Below are 16,629 nucleotides of genomic sequence, written 5' to 3' on the forward strand. Positions count from 1 at the left end.
TAAAAGAATGAGGAGTACCAAAAATGTTATGTTGAAATCTCTTCATTTTTCTCATACAATCTGAAGCCTGAGCTATCTTATCCTCAACTCATAGCAGCTGATGCTGCAGTTTAGGTTTGAGATCAGTCCCTCTATCCATTCAAGAGTGACCTGAGGCATAGAGCTCTAATCAGGACAGCTTTTTAACAAGAACCTTCTAGTGACATACTGATTTAGTTTATAAGATTTTAATTTACAAATTTAAAAAGCTACATCTTTAACTTTTTCTCCTTTTTCTTTTCTTTCTTCACATCACTCTTTTCCTTATCTATATCTTACTCTTTGTCATCTTTTCTATCCTTTTTGCTCCCTTCTGTTTCCTGCCCTTCTTTCTTCTCTACATCCTGATTGGCAATCTTGTTGTTGATGAAGTTGTGCAGGGCAACTATGGAATGTGTCAGGGAGGCAAAGTACCCCACCGCCATTTGGTCGTTGGTCTTCAGGTACAAGGCCTTGACAGACTGCTGCAGGCTGATGTCTGGCAGCAGATTGAAGACTTCCTGCAGCTAATGATCTGGTGGTTGATTGGCAGCTTGCCTGTGACTGTTTTTTCCAGGTAGCTCCTGATATCCAGAAGCTTGGAGTTCAGTCTCCTCAAACCATGGACCTCTTTGTGATCAGCTGGGAAAGACTGTCCACTGTAGCATCTTTGATGTCTTGTAACAAGTGTTCAGCTCCAGCTGCCTCAGCTTCCTCTGCTCCAGTTTCATTGGCCGCATGCTCAAATGTTTTTGAGGTTGGAGTGCCATCATCATGGACTTCTCTCACTGAAATATATGCTTCTGTGGGCAGCCCCAGATCCTTTAGTGTCAGTCAGTAATACCAATACCGAGTTAGGTTAGTGTCTTTTCTTGAGTTCATTGATGGCAGTGTTATTCTTGTGTAGTTTAGGGCCTGTGTGGTACCACCCAACTATTCTTTGGCATTAATTTTCTTAAACATTCCATACATGTTTTCCAAATAATCATGGTCTAAAAACCAGACAGAATGATTTTTGTCATCTTCATCAAAAGGGACTCCAGAACTGTTGGATACATCAAGTACTTTTGTCTGCCATGACCCCAAAAGCACACCAACAATGCACTTCTGGTTTCCAACCTTGCTGATTCGGCTGAAATGATCCACCACACTGAGCAGCACTGGAAGGTGGACCACTGCCTTCCGCACTGCCAGCTCTGACATCTTGACACACACCGCCCACTAGGCCTAGCTCCCTGCAACCCACAAACTCCAGCAGTAGCAGCAACTCCTGTGAAGACTACTTAATTTTTTAATGAAAAAAATGTGTGTGCATGGGCAGGTATGAATTTATGTATAGTCATGCATTGCTTAATGATGGGAAAATGTGAGAAATGTGTGGTTAGGGGAACATCAGAAAGTATACTGACACAACCTGGATGGTGTAGCTTACTACACACCTAGGCTATTTGTTATATAGCCTGTTGCTCCTAGGCTACAAACTTGTACAGCCTTGAATACTATACTGAATACCGTAGGCAGTTGTAACACAGTGGTAAGTATTTATGTATCTAAACATATCTAAACATAGAGTAAAAATTCAGTATAGAAAATAGAAATGGTACACCTGTATAGGACACTTAACCATGAACGGAGCTTGCGGGGCTGGAAGTTGCTCTGGGTGAGTCAGTGAGTCAAGTGATCAGTGAATGTGAAGGACTAAGACATCACTGTACACTTACACTACACTAAATTTATAAAAAACATTTTTCTTCGATAATAAATTAACCTTATCTTACTGTAACTTTTTAACTTCTTAAAACTTTAAAAATTTTTTGAACTTTTTGACTCTTGTAATAAACCCTTAGTTTAAAACACTATACAGCTGTACAAAAATATTTTTTCTGTATATCTAAACTTTGCCTACTTTTAAATTGTTTCTTTTTTTCTTTTTTTTTAACTTTTAAACTTTTTTCTTAAAAGTAAGATGCAAAAGAGAAAAAAGAAGGAAAAAAAATTAATACACAAACACACATGAGCCTAGGCCTGCACGGGGTCAGGACCATCAATATCACTGTCTTCCACCTCCACATCTTGTCCCACTGGAAGGTCTTTGGGGGCAATCAAACACATGAAGCTGTCATCTCTTATTTTAACAATGCCTTCTTCTGGTATATCTCCTGAAGGACCTGCCTGAGGCTCTTTTGCAATTAACTTATTTTTTGTATAAGTAGAAGGCGTACACTCTAACGATTGGCTGGGCACAGTGGCTCACACCTGTAATCCCAGCACTTTGAGAGGCCACGGTGGGTGGATCACCTGAGGTCAGGAGTTGGAGACCAGCCTGGCCAACATGGTAAAACTCAATCTCTACTAAAAAATACAAAAAAAATTAGCTGGGTGTGGTGGCATACACCTGTAATGCCAGCTACTCGGAGGGTGAGGCACAAGAATCGCTTGAACCCGGGAGGTGGAGGTTGCAGTGAGACGAGATCGCACCACTGCACTCCAGCCTGGACAACAGAGCAAGATTCCATCTCAAAAAAAACAAAATAGGGCGGGCATGGTGGCTCATGCCTGTAATTCCAGCACTTTGGAAGGCTGAGGTGGGTGGATCACCTGAGGTCAGGAGTTCAAGACCAGCCTGGCCAACATGGCGAAACCCTGTCTCTACTAAAAGTGCAAAAATTAGCCAGGCATGGTGGCACGTGCTTATAATCTTAGCTACTCAGGAGGCTGAGGCAGGAGAATCGCTTGAACCCAGGAGGCGGAGGTTTCAGTGAGCCAAGATTATGCCACTGCACTCCAGCCTGGGCTACAGAGTGAGACTCTGTCTTTAAAAAAAAACAACAGCCTAACAAACAAAAGAATAATAAAATAACGATTAAAAACTATAGTATAGTAAATATGTAAACCAGTAACATAGTTGTTTATTATTATTATCAAATACGGATTGAGCATCCAAGGTCTGAAAAATCTAAAATTTGAAAATCTAAACCTTTTTGAGCACTGATATGATGCTCCAAGGAAATGCTTATTGGAGCATTTTGGGTTTCAGGATTTTTGGATTTGGAGTACTCAACTTATAAGCATATACAGTGCAAATATTCCAAAATCTGCAAAAATCTGAAATCCAAAACACTCCTTCTCCCAAGCATTTCAGATAAGGGATACTCAACCTGCATTGTGTACTCCACATAACTGTGTGTGCTATACTTTGATACGACTGGCAACACAGTAGGTTTGTTTACACCAACATCACCACAAACACATGAGTAATTCATTGGACTATGGATATTATGATGGCTTTGAAGTCATTAGGTGATAGGAATTTTTTAGCCCAATTATAATCTTACTGGGCCATCATCATATATGTAGCCTGTTGTTGACCAAACATTGTTATGTGGCACATGTCAAGATTTCTGGTAGATAGCTGTTTTTCAGGGAATTATTTGTGAGCCTTAAAATTGGTTTCCCTTATTCCTTGTTATTCAGCTGGTTGTGCTAAGAAATGTTATGATATTTGTTTGGAGGATTCTTAATAGACAGTTTCTGTCCCTTTTTTCTTTGCATATTTTCAACAAATATGAGCACCTCCTATTTTCCAGACCTTGTGCTAGGCCTTGAGGATACAGCTGTGAACAAAACAAAGTTCCCGTCTTCATAGAGTTTGTATAAGAAAGATAGGCAATGAACAAATATATGTCAAATACTGATGAGTACTGTGATTAAATCAGGGTAAGGGATAAAAAGTGATACACCTAAAATGTAGCTTTTTCATGTACACCTTCACCAAAAACCATATCAGCATAGCATGATCTCAAATATGTAAGAAAAAAATACCAGGAATAAAGGCTGTTAAAGAAGTATGCTGAAATATTCATAAGGGTTATTTCTGATAGTGAGATTTAGGGATGATTTTTAAATTATACTTTTATATATTTTTCCAAAGCATTCATTACCTTTATTCTTTGGGAAAAGGCGGTACTAATGAGGTCATGTGTGCACTTAAAGCCCAGTTCTGCTGGCTCATAGCCCCTGTATGCACCAAGAGGAAGAAAGTCACCTGCATGGTTTCTCTAAAAGTGTTTCTGGAACTCCCCCCAGCAGGTATCTCACGTGTGATCTGAACAAGTTCAACTCATTGAGTCCTTCTGCTTTCTGAACGGGCCTCTGCCTCATATCAACCATGATCAGTATCTGAGAAAGTTATTTGTCATTCATCTAAGATTTGTCTTTCCGCAGTGTTTAGACTAGTGCTAAATAGGTCATTTATGAGGAAAGTGTAGAAAAACTCTTTAGTAAGGTACTATATATTCTTCATATAGAAGTGTCCTTTTTTAAATTAATTTTGTTCACAATATATGCTTCACAGTATTCCAGTCAAATCTGACCTAACTGAGGCTATTGCACACATGTTGTGACTTGTAAAGGCTGTGGGACAGGACAGAGAAAAGGCATGAAGCAAATTTTCAGTCCCACAAGTGAAATGAGCCCAACTCTTTTTCCCTTGTCAGCAGTCAGGGAGAGCATCTTCACCCCACTCAGGCTGCGCCTCAGCTATCTCAGCATCAGAAATAACAGGAGCCGGGCACGTGGCCTATAATCCCAACACTTTGGGAGGCTTAGGCCGGCAGATCGCTCGAGGTTGGAAGTTTAGAGACCAGCCTGGCCAACATGGTGAAACCCTGTCTCTACTAAAAATACAAAGAAAGAATTAGCCAGGTGTGGTGGCACACACCTGTATTCCCAGCTACTTGGGAGGCTGAGGCGTGAGAATCACTTGAATCTGGGAGGCAAAGGTTGCAGTGAGCTGAGATCATGCCACTGCACTCCAGCCTGGGTGACACAGGCAAGACTCCATCTCCAAAAAAAAAAAAAAAAAAGAAACAAAAAAAAAATAACAGGAAAAGGAGAGAAAGAAGGGAAACCCTGAAACTACCTACGATGAGGCTGGGCCCCAGGCTGAGGATTCAGCAGATATGTATCAATGAAAAGGCCATCTTTTATAGCTAGAATTATAGGATTTCCTATAACCCTAAACTTCCCAACATCCTCTTCAGGATCAGAGTTGCTGGTATATCCCTAAAGGCCTGATTTCTCTATGCTTCCACCCACTCCTTTTTCCCACTTGGGCTACCCTTTGCCTACAGCTGTCTTGGTGATGAAATGTTTGGTAACAAAGCAAACAAAAATAGTGTATCTTCTTTGCTCCTCTTTTTATGTCCAAGATATACTCATTTTTAGAGATATGGGCACACTTTACACATTCAAATAGGCGGGTAGGCACACTTTTGTTCTAAGAATAGTTTGAGGAGAACTTTTCCTTTTTTTTTTTTTTTTTTTTTTTTTTGAGACGGAGTCTCGCTCTGTCGCCCAGGCTGGAGTGCAGTGGCGCAATCTCAGCTTACTGCAGCCTCCACCTTCCAAGTTCAAGTGATTCTCCTGCCTCAGCCTCCCGAGTAGCTGAGATTACAGGCGTGTGCCACCACGCCCGTCTAAGTTTTGTATTTTTTGTAGAGACGGGGTTTCAACGTGTTGGCCAGGCTGGTCTCAAACTCCTGACCTCAGGTGATCTGCCCGCCTCGGCCTCCCAAAGTGCTGGGATTACAGGCATGAGCCACCGCGCCCAGCCTGAGGAGAACTTTTCTGTGCCTCTTTGTCTTGCCTTCTCTTTTGCAGTTCTTTCCTTGCCTTCCTTTCCAACTGTTTGCTTTGTTTCTTTCCATCTTCCTATATCAGGCAGCAATTCCTATAAACATTCTTTGACGTTATTGGTAGCCCCTACACCTGAATGGGTGAAGCCTATCTCAGAGCAGATCATTCATTCCAGCTGAAAATGTTAGTCTGCTTGGTGAGTGCAATGTGATGGAAGAAACAACTTCTCAGGCCTGTGAAACATTGATTAAATATACTTTGTTTGTTTGTTTGTTTGTTGGAGACAGACACGCTCTGTCACCCAGGCTGGAGTGCAGTGTCATGATCTCGGCTCACTGCAACCTCCGCCTCCTGGGTTCAAGCGATTCTCCTGCCTCAGCCTCCCAAGCAGCTGATATTACAGGCACGCACCACCACGCCCAGCTAATTTTTTGTATTTTTAGTAGAGACGGTTTCGCCATGTTGGCCAGGCTGGTCTCGAAATCGTGGCCTCAAGTGATCTGCCCACCTATGTTTTCCAAAGTGCTGGGATTACAGGCATGAGCCACTGCACCTGGCCTGTTAAATATACTTTTGTAGTTACTGTTCCTTCTGCCTGGTAGCCTGGTTTATCTTCCCCGTGTTTATCTATTTGGTAAACTCCATTTTTTACTCAAAAGATTTTATTTAAAAGCTAAATGTAATGTCTTCTTTGCTCCTTTTCCAGATTCACCCAGGCAGTTAGTGACTCCCACTACAGGTTTTTCATACCTCTCTCGTAACCCATATAAGACTGTTTTATTATTATTTGTTTACATATCTTTTACTAGACTGAACTTTTTCAAGAGTAGGAATTTGTATCATTTTATTTTCTCAGACTTGGTATATGGTCAACAAATGTTTGTTGACTGTCTATTCTTCTTTGGATAGGACCTTATTCCCTGTTTTCAAGGACCTTACCATCTAATAAGGGTGATCAATTACAGGTAACCATGGTACAAACTAGAATGCCATTAGTGCCGCAGAGAAGGAAAAAAATTACTTCTTGCTGTGGGAAGTAGTGACACCTAAGTTACTCCAGGGTTTGTTGATGAGGTAGCATTTGAAATATGCCTTGAAGGATGAGTGTGAAATGTGGCATTAATGGTATTATATTAGCTTTTTGTACTTCTTGATGTCTTTATTAGCAGCGATTTAAGTTCATAGGAGCTATATTATTTGACATGTGTTCCAAAGCCTTACCTATAAATCATCTAGTTGTTACTTTACCTGTACTTTACCTATAAATCATTACTTTATTTGCTATTACTTTACCTATAAATCATTCATCAGTTGATTTATACAAAGGAATACATCTTGTGGGGTTATCAGTATACAGTCTGTCTTTGTGGGTGTCAGTTATAAATTCAGGAATTAATATTTGAGATTGTATGTTTTCAACTGTCTGAATGTGATTAACCAAAAGAAAACATGAAATTTGATGCCTTGGCTGGGTTTGGTGGCTCATGCCTATAATTCCAGCACTCTGGGAGGCTGAGGCAGGAGGATCACTTGAACCCAGGAGTTTGGGATCAGCCTGGACAACATGGCAAAACCCCATATCTACAAAAAATACAAAAATTAGTCAGGCATGGTGGTGCATACCCGTAGTCCCAGCTACTCAGGAGGCTGAGGTGGGAGGATCACTTGAGCCTGGGAGATTGAGGCTGCAGTGAGCCATGATCGTACCACTGCTCTCGAGGCTGGGTGACAGAGTGAGACTCTGTCTCAAAAAAAAAAAAAAAAAAGTCTTACTGTCCTGTTTCATTTATTTTCTTTATTCATTTTAGTCACAGACCCCTTTGCTTCTGTTTTTGGGAATGAATCATTTGGAGATGGATTTGCTGACTTCAGCACATTGTCAAAGGTAATCTATAGTAATTAATGGGAAGGGAAAACATACTGTGTTTCCACCAAAAGAGCAACCCTCCTTTCAATTACATAGTCCTCTCACAAAGTTGCAACTTGATTTCAGTAAATCACAGCAAATGTTGATTTCAGATAGAAATGAAAGATAACATATAAAGTAGACATATTTCTTTATATAACTAGACTGTATTGATGGTAGTGGTAATTATAATTTTCTATTGGCATGTTTGCTTAGCAACTTCATATTTAGTCTTCTGTCTTTTTAAACATGTTTCTCCCAATTGAACCACATTTTCCCCCTGTTGACTGTCTCGGTCAATAGGTGTAAAATCTGGGTTTTTATTTCGTCCTCTCTGTATTGGTTACTTGATTTTATGTTCTGAGGTTGTTAGGGCCAGTATTAAGGTAATTAATACACAAAGTCCAGTACTAAATGTCCACAGTACTAAATGGCTGTGGTATTGATTCGGGCTAAGAGAAAAAGAGGATTAGATTGTTGGTTCCTTGGTTCTCAACTGAGGGTTATTTTGCCACCAAAGGAACATTTGGCAATGTCTAGAGACCTTTTTGGTTTTCACAATTGAGTAGGAGATGCTACTCATATCTAGTGGATAGAGATGAGGGATGCTATTTAATACAGTCCACTCTCTAGCCCCCCACAATATGCAATTATGTCCAGCCTGAAATGTCACTGTTGAGCATTGCCTAAATAAATTAAAATTGTGAAGTCTGATTCATTATAGAAAAGTTAATCTTTTGTTACGTATTTGAAAGGCAGGGTCTTCAGACACACATTAAGATTTATCATTCCGGCCAGGCGCGGTGGCTCATGCCTCTTATCCCAGCACTTTGAGAGGCCAAGGCAGGTGGATTGTCTGAGCTCAGGAGTTCAAGACCAGCCTGGGCAACGTGGTGAAACCTCATCTCGACCAAAAAACACAAAAAATTGGCCAGGCATGCTGGCACGCACCTGTAGTCCCAGCTGCTCGGGAGGCTGAGGCGGGAGGATCACATGAGCCCAAGAGGCAGAGGTTGCAGTGAGCCTAGATTGCGCCACTGTACTCCAACCTTAGAGTGAGACCTCATCTCAAAAAAAAAAAAATGATCCTTTTGTGGGATCAGTTTGCTTCAAAAAATTGACTTTCAGGCTGGGTGCAGTAACTGAAGCCTGTAATCCCAGCATCTTGGGAGGCTGAGATGGGAGGATTGCTTGAGCCCAAGAGTTTGAGACCAGCCTGGGCAACATAACGAAACTCCATCTCTACAAAATAAAAATTAAAAAAATAACTAGGCGTGGTGATACACACCTGTAGTCCTAGCTATTCGAGAGGCTGAGGCAGGAGGATCCCTAGAGCCCAGGGGCTCAAGGCTGCAGTGAGCTATGATTGTGCCACTGCACTCCAGCTTGGGAGACTCCTGCCTCTTAAATTTAAAAAAAAAAAAAAAATTGACTTTCATATTGTCTTTATAGTTTGTCAAGATGCCATTTTCCTTGCATTAGTATTAAATCTTATATTTAAGTTCATTAGGAAGTATGGAATCCATTTTTTTCCTTTGATTACCATTTAGATCAGATATTCATTTGCGGAAAGGCATACAGTCCCTTTAAAATGGGCCTCAGGTGGTTTTGCATTGAATATTTCCTGAAGCTTGACAAACCTTTAATCTAGATTGAGCTGTTTTTGGTTTGATCTGTTAATCTTAATAAGTAATGATGTTAGAATCATTCCTCATATAGAATAACTTTTTTTTCAAAAATTTCTCCCATTGGGATCTAATTAAACTAAAGAGCTTCTGCACAGCAAAAGAAACTACCATCAGAGTGAACAGGCAACCTACAAACTGGGAGAAAATTTCAGCAACCTACTCATCTGACAAAGGGCTAATATCCAGAATCTATAATGAACTCAAACAAATTTACAAGAAAAAAACAACCCCATCAAAAAGTGGGAGAAGGACATGAACAGACACTTCTCAAAAGAAGACATTTGTGCAGCCAAAAAACACATGAAAAAATGCTCACCATCACTGGCCATCAGAGAAATGCAAATCAAAACCGCAATGAGATACCATCTCACACCAGTTAGAATGGCAGTCATTAAAAAGTCAGGAAACAACAGGTGCTGGAGAGGATGTGGAGAAATAGGAACACTATTACACTGTTGGTGGGACTGTAAACTAGTTCAACCCTTGTGGAAGTCAGTGTGGCAATTCCTCAGGGATCTAGAACTAGAAATTCCATTTGACCCAGCCATCCCATTACTGGGTATATACCCAAAGGACTATAAATCATGCTACTATAAAGACACATGCATACGTATGTTTATTGTGGCATTATTCACAATAGCAAAGATTTGGAACCAACCCAGATGTCCAACAATGATAGACTGGATTAAGAAAATGTGGCACATATACACCATGGAATACTATGCAGCCATAAAAAATGATGAGTTCATGTCCTTTGTAGGGACATGGATGAAATTGGAAATCATCATTCTCGGTAAACTATCGCAAGAACAAAAAACCAAAAACCACATATTCTCACTCATAGGTGGGAATTGAACAATGAGAACACATGGACACAGGAAGGGGAACATCACACTCTGGGGACTGTTGTGGGGTGGGGGGAGTGGGGAGGGATAGCATTGGGAGATATACCTAATGCTAGATGACGAGTTAGTGGGTGCAGTGCACCAGCATGGCACATGTATACATATGTAACTAACCTGCACATTGCGCACATGTACCCTAAAACCTAAAGTATAATAATAATAAATTAATTAATTAATTAAAAAAAAAAAATTCTCCCATTGGACCCTGAATGCAAAGGTTAAAATTTCAGTGTTCTCAGAATTAAAATAAATAAAACTGTATAATACTTAAATCATTATTCTGAATGCTACATGACTGCCACAATTTGCTTGATATAGCCATGTATAACCATTTCTTTTTAAACAAAGGTCAACAATGAAGATCCTTTTAGTTCAGCCACATCGAGCTCTGTCAGCAACGTAGTGATTACAAAAAATGTATTTGAGGAAACATCGGTCAAAAGTGAAGATGAACCCCCAGCACTGCCACCAAAGATCGGAACTCCAACAAGACCCTGCCCTCCACCACCTGGTATGAGAGTTGGTACTTTTCTTCAGTCAACTACATGGCTTTTCTCTTTCTGAAAAGTATTGTGCGGAACTTACTTATATAAATGGCTTTAAGTGAAACAAGTCAAACATGTCAGAAGCCTGCTGCTGTCATTCATTCTGACCTAACTGCCGAATTACAAACATGCTCCTAAGAGGTCAGCATGTATAAATTTCATGAGCTGTCTTTCTGCTAAGACCTTTTTTCTTTTTTTTTTTTTTTTTAACTTAATCATTTCAGAGAGGCAATAAATGGAAAAGGGAAAGTGTCAAGAAAATCTCTTTGCCTTTTGGAAACATTGATTATCCATTTGAATAGCAGTTTCCTGTACTTTGGTGTTTTAATTATAATTTATTTAAGAGAAGATTGTTTCAAAGTCCTTTTCCTGTAAAGTATAAAGTCTTCCTTAAATCCTTTAATGTGAGAATATACGGCCTCTTTAGTATCCAGAATTCAGCAATACAGTGATTTGAAACAAAGTATTGGTTTTCTTGAAGGAAAATGGTATTTTAGCTAACTTAAAATATTCCTTTTTTTTTTTTTTTTTTGAGATGGAATCTCGCTCTGTTGCCCAGGCTGGAGTACAGTGGCAACTGTACCCTCAGCCTCCTGTAACTTCAGCCTCCTGGATTCAAGGGATTCTCCTGCCTCAGCCACCCAAAGTAGCTGGGATTACAGGCATGATCCACCATGCCTGGCTAATTTTTGTATTTTTAGTAGAGATGGGGTTTCACCATGTTGGCCATGCTGGTCTCTATCTCCTGACCTCAAGTGATCTGTCCACCTCCGCCTCCCAAAGTGCTGGGATTACAGGTGTGAGCCACTGCACCTGGCCAAGACTCTTTTCTAATAGTGATTTTTTTCTTATTTTTGTTTGTTTGAATGTATGATTAGTATGTGTGTGTATGTATATGTTTAGCACTATACAAAGGAAAGTTTGTTTTGTTTTTAGGTCATAATAAGTGGCTAAAAGGATAATTCCTTGAGTAGTTGTAGTGCTGTTGGGGTATTATGTGAGAAGACACATTTTAGTATATATTTTTTTAAAATCATACCTCATTCCTTGGGAAATTTTCAGTCTCAGTAGTTACAGATTCATATTGCCTTTTCATCATAACCTTTCCATGGTCTTGAGCAGATAGGTTTTTTTTCTTTGACTGAAAGAATAGCATGTACAATTGTAAATACCCAATAATCTGTTGAAAAATCAGGTAAATGAGTTAAGTGATTCCTTCTAAGGAAAGGTAGCTTATGTCATACATTTCTAGAAGTGGGGTTGTCAGAATATATTTAAAAATAAATAATGGTTAATTTGCACATTTAAGTTTTTGTAGCTTGCATGATGCCAATAGTGAGGTTGTTTTTTTTAAATCTTAAGTAAAATAATATGCTAGTGCTTTTGCTAAATCTAAGAATCTTCAGCCAAGTTGATTGTATATCATTGTAAAAAGATTAAGGAAAAGACTGGTTTGTTGGAAAGAGCACTAAACTGGGAGTCTAAAAATCTGGGTTCTGTTTCTGGATGTTCCCTGACTAACTATGATCTTAAGTGTATAATTTCATATATCTGACCCTTGGCTATTAAATGTTGGCAGTAATTCTAATTTTGCCTACTTTCACAGGATTATTGGAAGGATCCATTGAGATATGAGCATCTTTTCTAAGCAGCTACAGTGATGGGATCTGTTATGATTGCTATTACCAGCTTATGCATTTTAGGAAAAAAATATATTTGGAGATATTTTGACCCCTATCTTTATTATCTTTTCTTCAAGAAGTACTAAGTTTAAGTAAGACTTAGAGAACTTGTTTGAAAATGGTAATGAATTAGTGAGTGACTAATAGGACAGCATACTATTGTTTGGTCAGAGATTATTTGATCAGCAACCACAAAGATTTAGTCCCTGGGCCTCAAAACATTTTTTCTTCATTTTGAAATACAGTAAATAACAAAAAATTGGCAGGATTTTACTACGGTAATTTAAAAATTTTATGCTTCTAGGTATTGTATGTAGAACTAGAGAAAAATCAGAAGAATTTTCCCATTTTTCAGAGGTCATTTGCTCTTACTGCCACTAGTGGACAACTGTTATCAGGCTGAGGGCTATAACAGCAGAAGCAGGCCATTTCTGTCTTTATTCTTTATTATTCTCCTTCTGTTTAATCCATTCGTCTCTCCTTTTGGGAACATGCTGCTTGGGTGTGGCTAGGGGATGGTGGGATTCAGTCTTTGGACAAAAATATGATTCCTGGCCCATCCTTGCTTTGCTATTTGTTTCATTAGCTGCACATAGCTGGAATCTATTTGAGAGAACGTGTGTGAAGAATTTGAGGACAAATTGTTGGTGTAGCCACTTTAAGACAATATTAAGAATGTGTTTTAGGTACTCAATCATCCTCTACCCACAGTACTTTAATGCTATCTGTGTACATGTTCTTGTGTGCTTGTGTTTGCTGTATTTACTGGTTGAATTAATTGTAATGATTTTGATCCAGGGAAAAGATCCATCAACAAATTGGATTCTCCTGATCCCTTTAAACTGAATGATCCATTTCAGCCTTTCCCAGGCAACGATAGCCCCAAAGAAAAAGATCCTGAAATGTTTTGTGATCCATTCACTTCTGCTACTACCACTACCAATAAAGAGGCTGATCCAAGCAATTTTGCCAACTTCAGTGCTGTAAGTACTGTGAATGAGCTGTTTGGGGGAAAAATCTTTAAAGAGTTTTCAGAGATTATTTTGGAGTCTGCCAAGTTTGCATTATTTTAACTAAGTTTACCAAGATACTAAAAATGATCTTTCATTCTTCCCCCAAGCAAAACCTCTGTTTGATCCTGTTTTGACAGTTCTACGGTTGTTCCAATCCACAAATGATTTTAGTAGTCCCAGTTCGTGTCATATACACAAGTTGTTTTGTAAATCTTTCTCTTAGTCTTGGTAATGTAAGTAAAATCCTAACAGTTATTATTTTGTGGATGATTATGGGTGATGGTGATTTAATGAACAATTATAGAGTCATTGCTGTCTGCCCACTAGATGAATAATGCCAGTAATAAGTTTGTGTATTTGCAGCTGTGTATGTGTGTTTGTGTATAAAGTTTTAATGATTTCTGGAGACCAGTCAGCAAATATTATATGAGAGGATAGGGCCAGAGATTCTTTGAATAGAAAGTAAAACTATTAAACTTATATAGTAGCTTTTTAAAAATGTAAATGCCAGTTTTATGAAATAAATAAATAAATAGTTGTCAGGATTTAAACAATCTTTATTTGGAGGGCTCTAATTCACTAACTTCTCATATTTACTCTGATCTTTCAGAGATGTCTAAAGTAGGAAGATCATTAGAAACAATGGAAGGGTGCCGTGATAACAGCATAAGCAGGGCCTATAAAATCACAGAAATGGGGCAACCAACCATGGAGGTATCAGTCTAGAGAGACATAAAGCAATGTCATATATTCCATCATTATTCAGTAAAAAAAGTTATTTTTTAATAAAATTCTTAGACTGGCTAACAAATTTTCAGTTTCGCAGTTTTTTCAGGCAAAATAACCTTCGTTATCACTGCCTGTTCTATAAAACAGGAATTTTCTTCTATTTATCACCTTATGCCCTTGAGATGATTTTGGAAATAGATCTGGTGACCAGGTAACTCTGCCTAATATTTCCCTCCTCAGTGTAGCATTGGGCCATTCAACTAGTTGCTTTATCCCTGCAGCTGTTTCTAGTTAGAAAGGAGGTAGTCAAGAATCTGCATGCAGGCCGGGCGTGGTGGCTCACGCCTGTAATCCCAGCATTTTAAGAGGCCAAAGTGCTTTAAGCACCTGTAGTCCCAGCTACTTGGGGGGCTGAGGTGGTGGAGGTTGCAGTGAGCCGTGATCATGCCACTGTACTCCAGCCTGGGTGACAGAGCCAGACCCTGTCTCCAAAAAAAAAAAGAATCTGCATGCAACTAAGACAACTGAGCTCCCAGCTTTTGAATCTGTACTCTTAAGTTCTGGTGGCTTCTCTTGACTATGAAGGAGCAAAATAGGAATCAATATTTTGAATATTGTAAAAATGGAGTGTCAGAATTATACTGACCTTTTTTTTTTTTTTTTTTTTTGAGATGAGTTTTGCTTTTATTGCCCAGGCTGGAGGCGTGATCTCGGCTCACCACAACCTTCACCTCCCAGTTTCAAGCAATTCTCCTGCCTCACCCTCCCGAGTAGCTGGGATTGCAGGCATATACCACCACACCTGGCTAATTTTGTATTTTTAGTAGAGACGGGGTTTCTCCATGTTGGTCAGGCTGGTCTTGTACTCCTGAGTTCAGGCGATCCACCAGCCTCAGCCTCTCAAAGTGTTGGGATTACAGACGTGAGCCATTGCGCCCAGCCTGACTTAACTTTCCTTTTTTTTTTTTTTTTTTTAAGACAGAGTCTTGCTCTGTCACCAGGCTGGAGTGCCGTGGCGTAATCTCAGCTCACTGCAACCTCCACCTCCCAGGTTCAAGCAATTCTCCTGCCTCAGCCTCCCAAGTAGCTGGGACTACAGGCACGCGCCACCACGCCTAGCCAATTTTTGTGTTTTTAGTAGAGACGGGGTTTCACCATGTTGGCCAGGATGGTCTCGATCTCTTGACCTTGCAATGCGCCTGCCTTGGCCTCCCAAAGTGCTGGGATTACAGGGGTGAGCCACTGCATCCAGCCCGACTTAACTTTCATTAGATGGAATTTGATTTGTTTCAAGCAGAGAATCAAAAATTGGCCTTTTTAGGAGGTTATAATTCTCTTAGTGTAAAATAGCCCTCTGGTAGTTTGTGGCATTTAATATCTTAAGTATGGTTTTAGCAAGTCAAACTCTTGTTGGGGCCAGACAGGGTGGCTCACACCTGTTATCCCAGCACTTTGGAAGGCTGAGGTGGGCGGATCACTTGAGGTCAGGAGTGTGAGACCAGCCTGGCCAACATGGTGAAACCTTGTCTCTACTAAAAATACAAAAATTAGCCAGGCATGGTGGATCATGCCTGTAATCCCAGCTAGGGAGGCTGAGGTGGGAGGATCACTTAAGCCCCAGGGGCAGAGGTTGCAGGAGCTGAGATAGTGCCACTGTCCTCAAGCTGAGTTACAGAGCGAGACTCCGCCTCAAAAAAAAAACAACAAAAAAACCCAAATCTGGTTGGAAGGAGTCTTGAACAACAGCTGAGGCATTTTGCTCCAAAATCTCAATATAGTATAATAAAAAACAGCTTATAATAAGAACATCTTCTTTTTTCATTGTGAAAGATGTGGTTAAGCATTACAAGTTTCAAAGTTTTGCTTAATTCCCTAGGGAAAAAAACTACCATTTCAAAAGCCTGACAACGTATTTTATTTCATCCTTTCATGAAGGATTTTCTATGTGACAAGACTTGAAACCAATTAGAATTTTTAATTTAGTATTTGCCAAGGTTGCTGTTTGGGGTAGATAAAAATATTTCCCCAACGTAATAATTATGAGTGTTAAGATTTTATTTAGACTGGTCTAAAAGTTCCCAAAGCCTGGAGAAATCTTCATAATGCTTTTTGTTTTATTTTTATTTTTTTGGCTCACTCCGTCGATCTGGCTGGAGAGCAGTGGTATGATCACAGCTCACTACAGTTTCAACTTCCCAGGCTCAGGTGATCCTCCCAGGTAGCTGGGACTACAGATGTGCACCACCACACCTGGCTAATTTTTTTTTTGCAAAAACAGGGTTTTGCCATGTTGCCAAGATGAACTTCTTGAACTTCTGAGCTCAAGCAATTGGCCCACTCCCACAGTACTAGGATTACAGATGTCAGCCACCATGCCTGGCTCAAAATGCTTTTTATAAAATATGATTAGGTTCTTGGGAGGCCGAGATGGGCAGATCACCTGAGGTCAGGAGTTCGAGATCAGCCTAACCAACATGAAGAAACCCTATCTCTACTAAAAATACAA

The 16,629-nt window shown here is 39.8% G+C and overlaps 1 protein-coding gene and 1 pseudogene across 19 annotated transcripts in view; one reads left to right on the forward strand and one right to left on the reverse strand.

The window, feature by feature from the left end:
- Positions 1-16,629, forward strand: part of EPS15 (epidermal growth factor receptor pathway substrate 15) — a 161,899-nt gene that overhangs the window by 142,561 nt on the left and 2,709 nt on the right. For all 19 annotated transcript variants that reach the window (XM_054488244.1, XM_054488256.1, XM_054488226.1 and 16 more), the window contains 3 exons: positions 7,464-7,540; positions 10,503-10,665; positions 13,180-13,364. In XM_054488244.1, the coding sequence (XP_054344219.1) occupies positions 7,464-7,540; positions 10,503-10,665; positions 13,180-13,364 (425 nt within the window). The remainder of the gene's footprint in view (positions 1-7,463; positions 7,541-10,502; positions 10,666-13,179; positions 13,365-16,629) is intronic.
- LOC129036725 (26S proteasome non-ATPase regulatory subunit 7-like) lies at positions 261-1,221 on the reverse strand (annotated as a pseudogene).

Source organism: Pongo pygmaeus, chromosome 1, assembly GCF_028885625.2.
Source record: "Pongo pygmaeus isolate AG05252 chromosome 1, NHGRI_mPonPyg2-v2.0_pri, whole genome shotgun sequence".
In the NCBI taxonomy this organism is placed as follows: domain Eukaryota; kingdom Metazoa; phylum Chordata; class Mammalia; order Primates; family Hominidae; genus Pongo; species Pongo pygmaeus.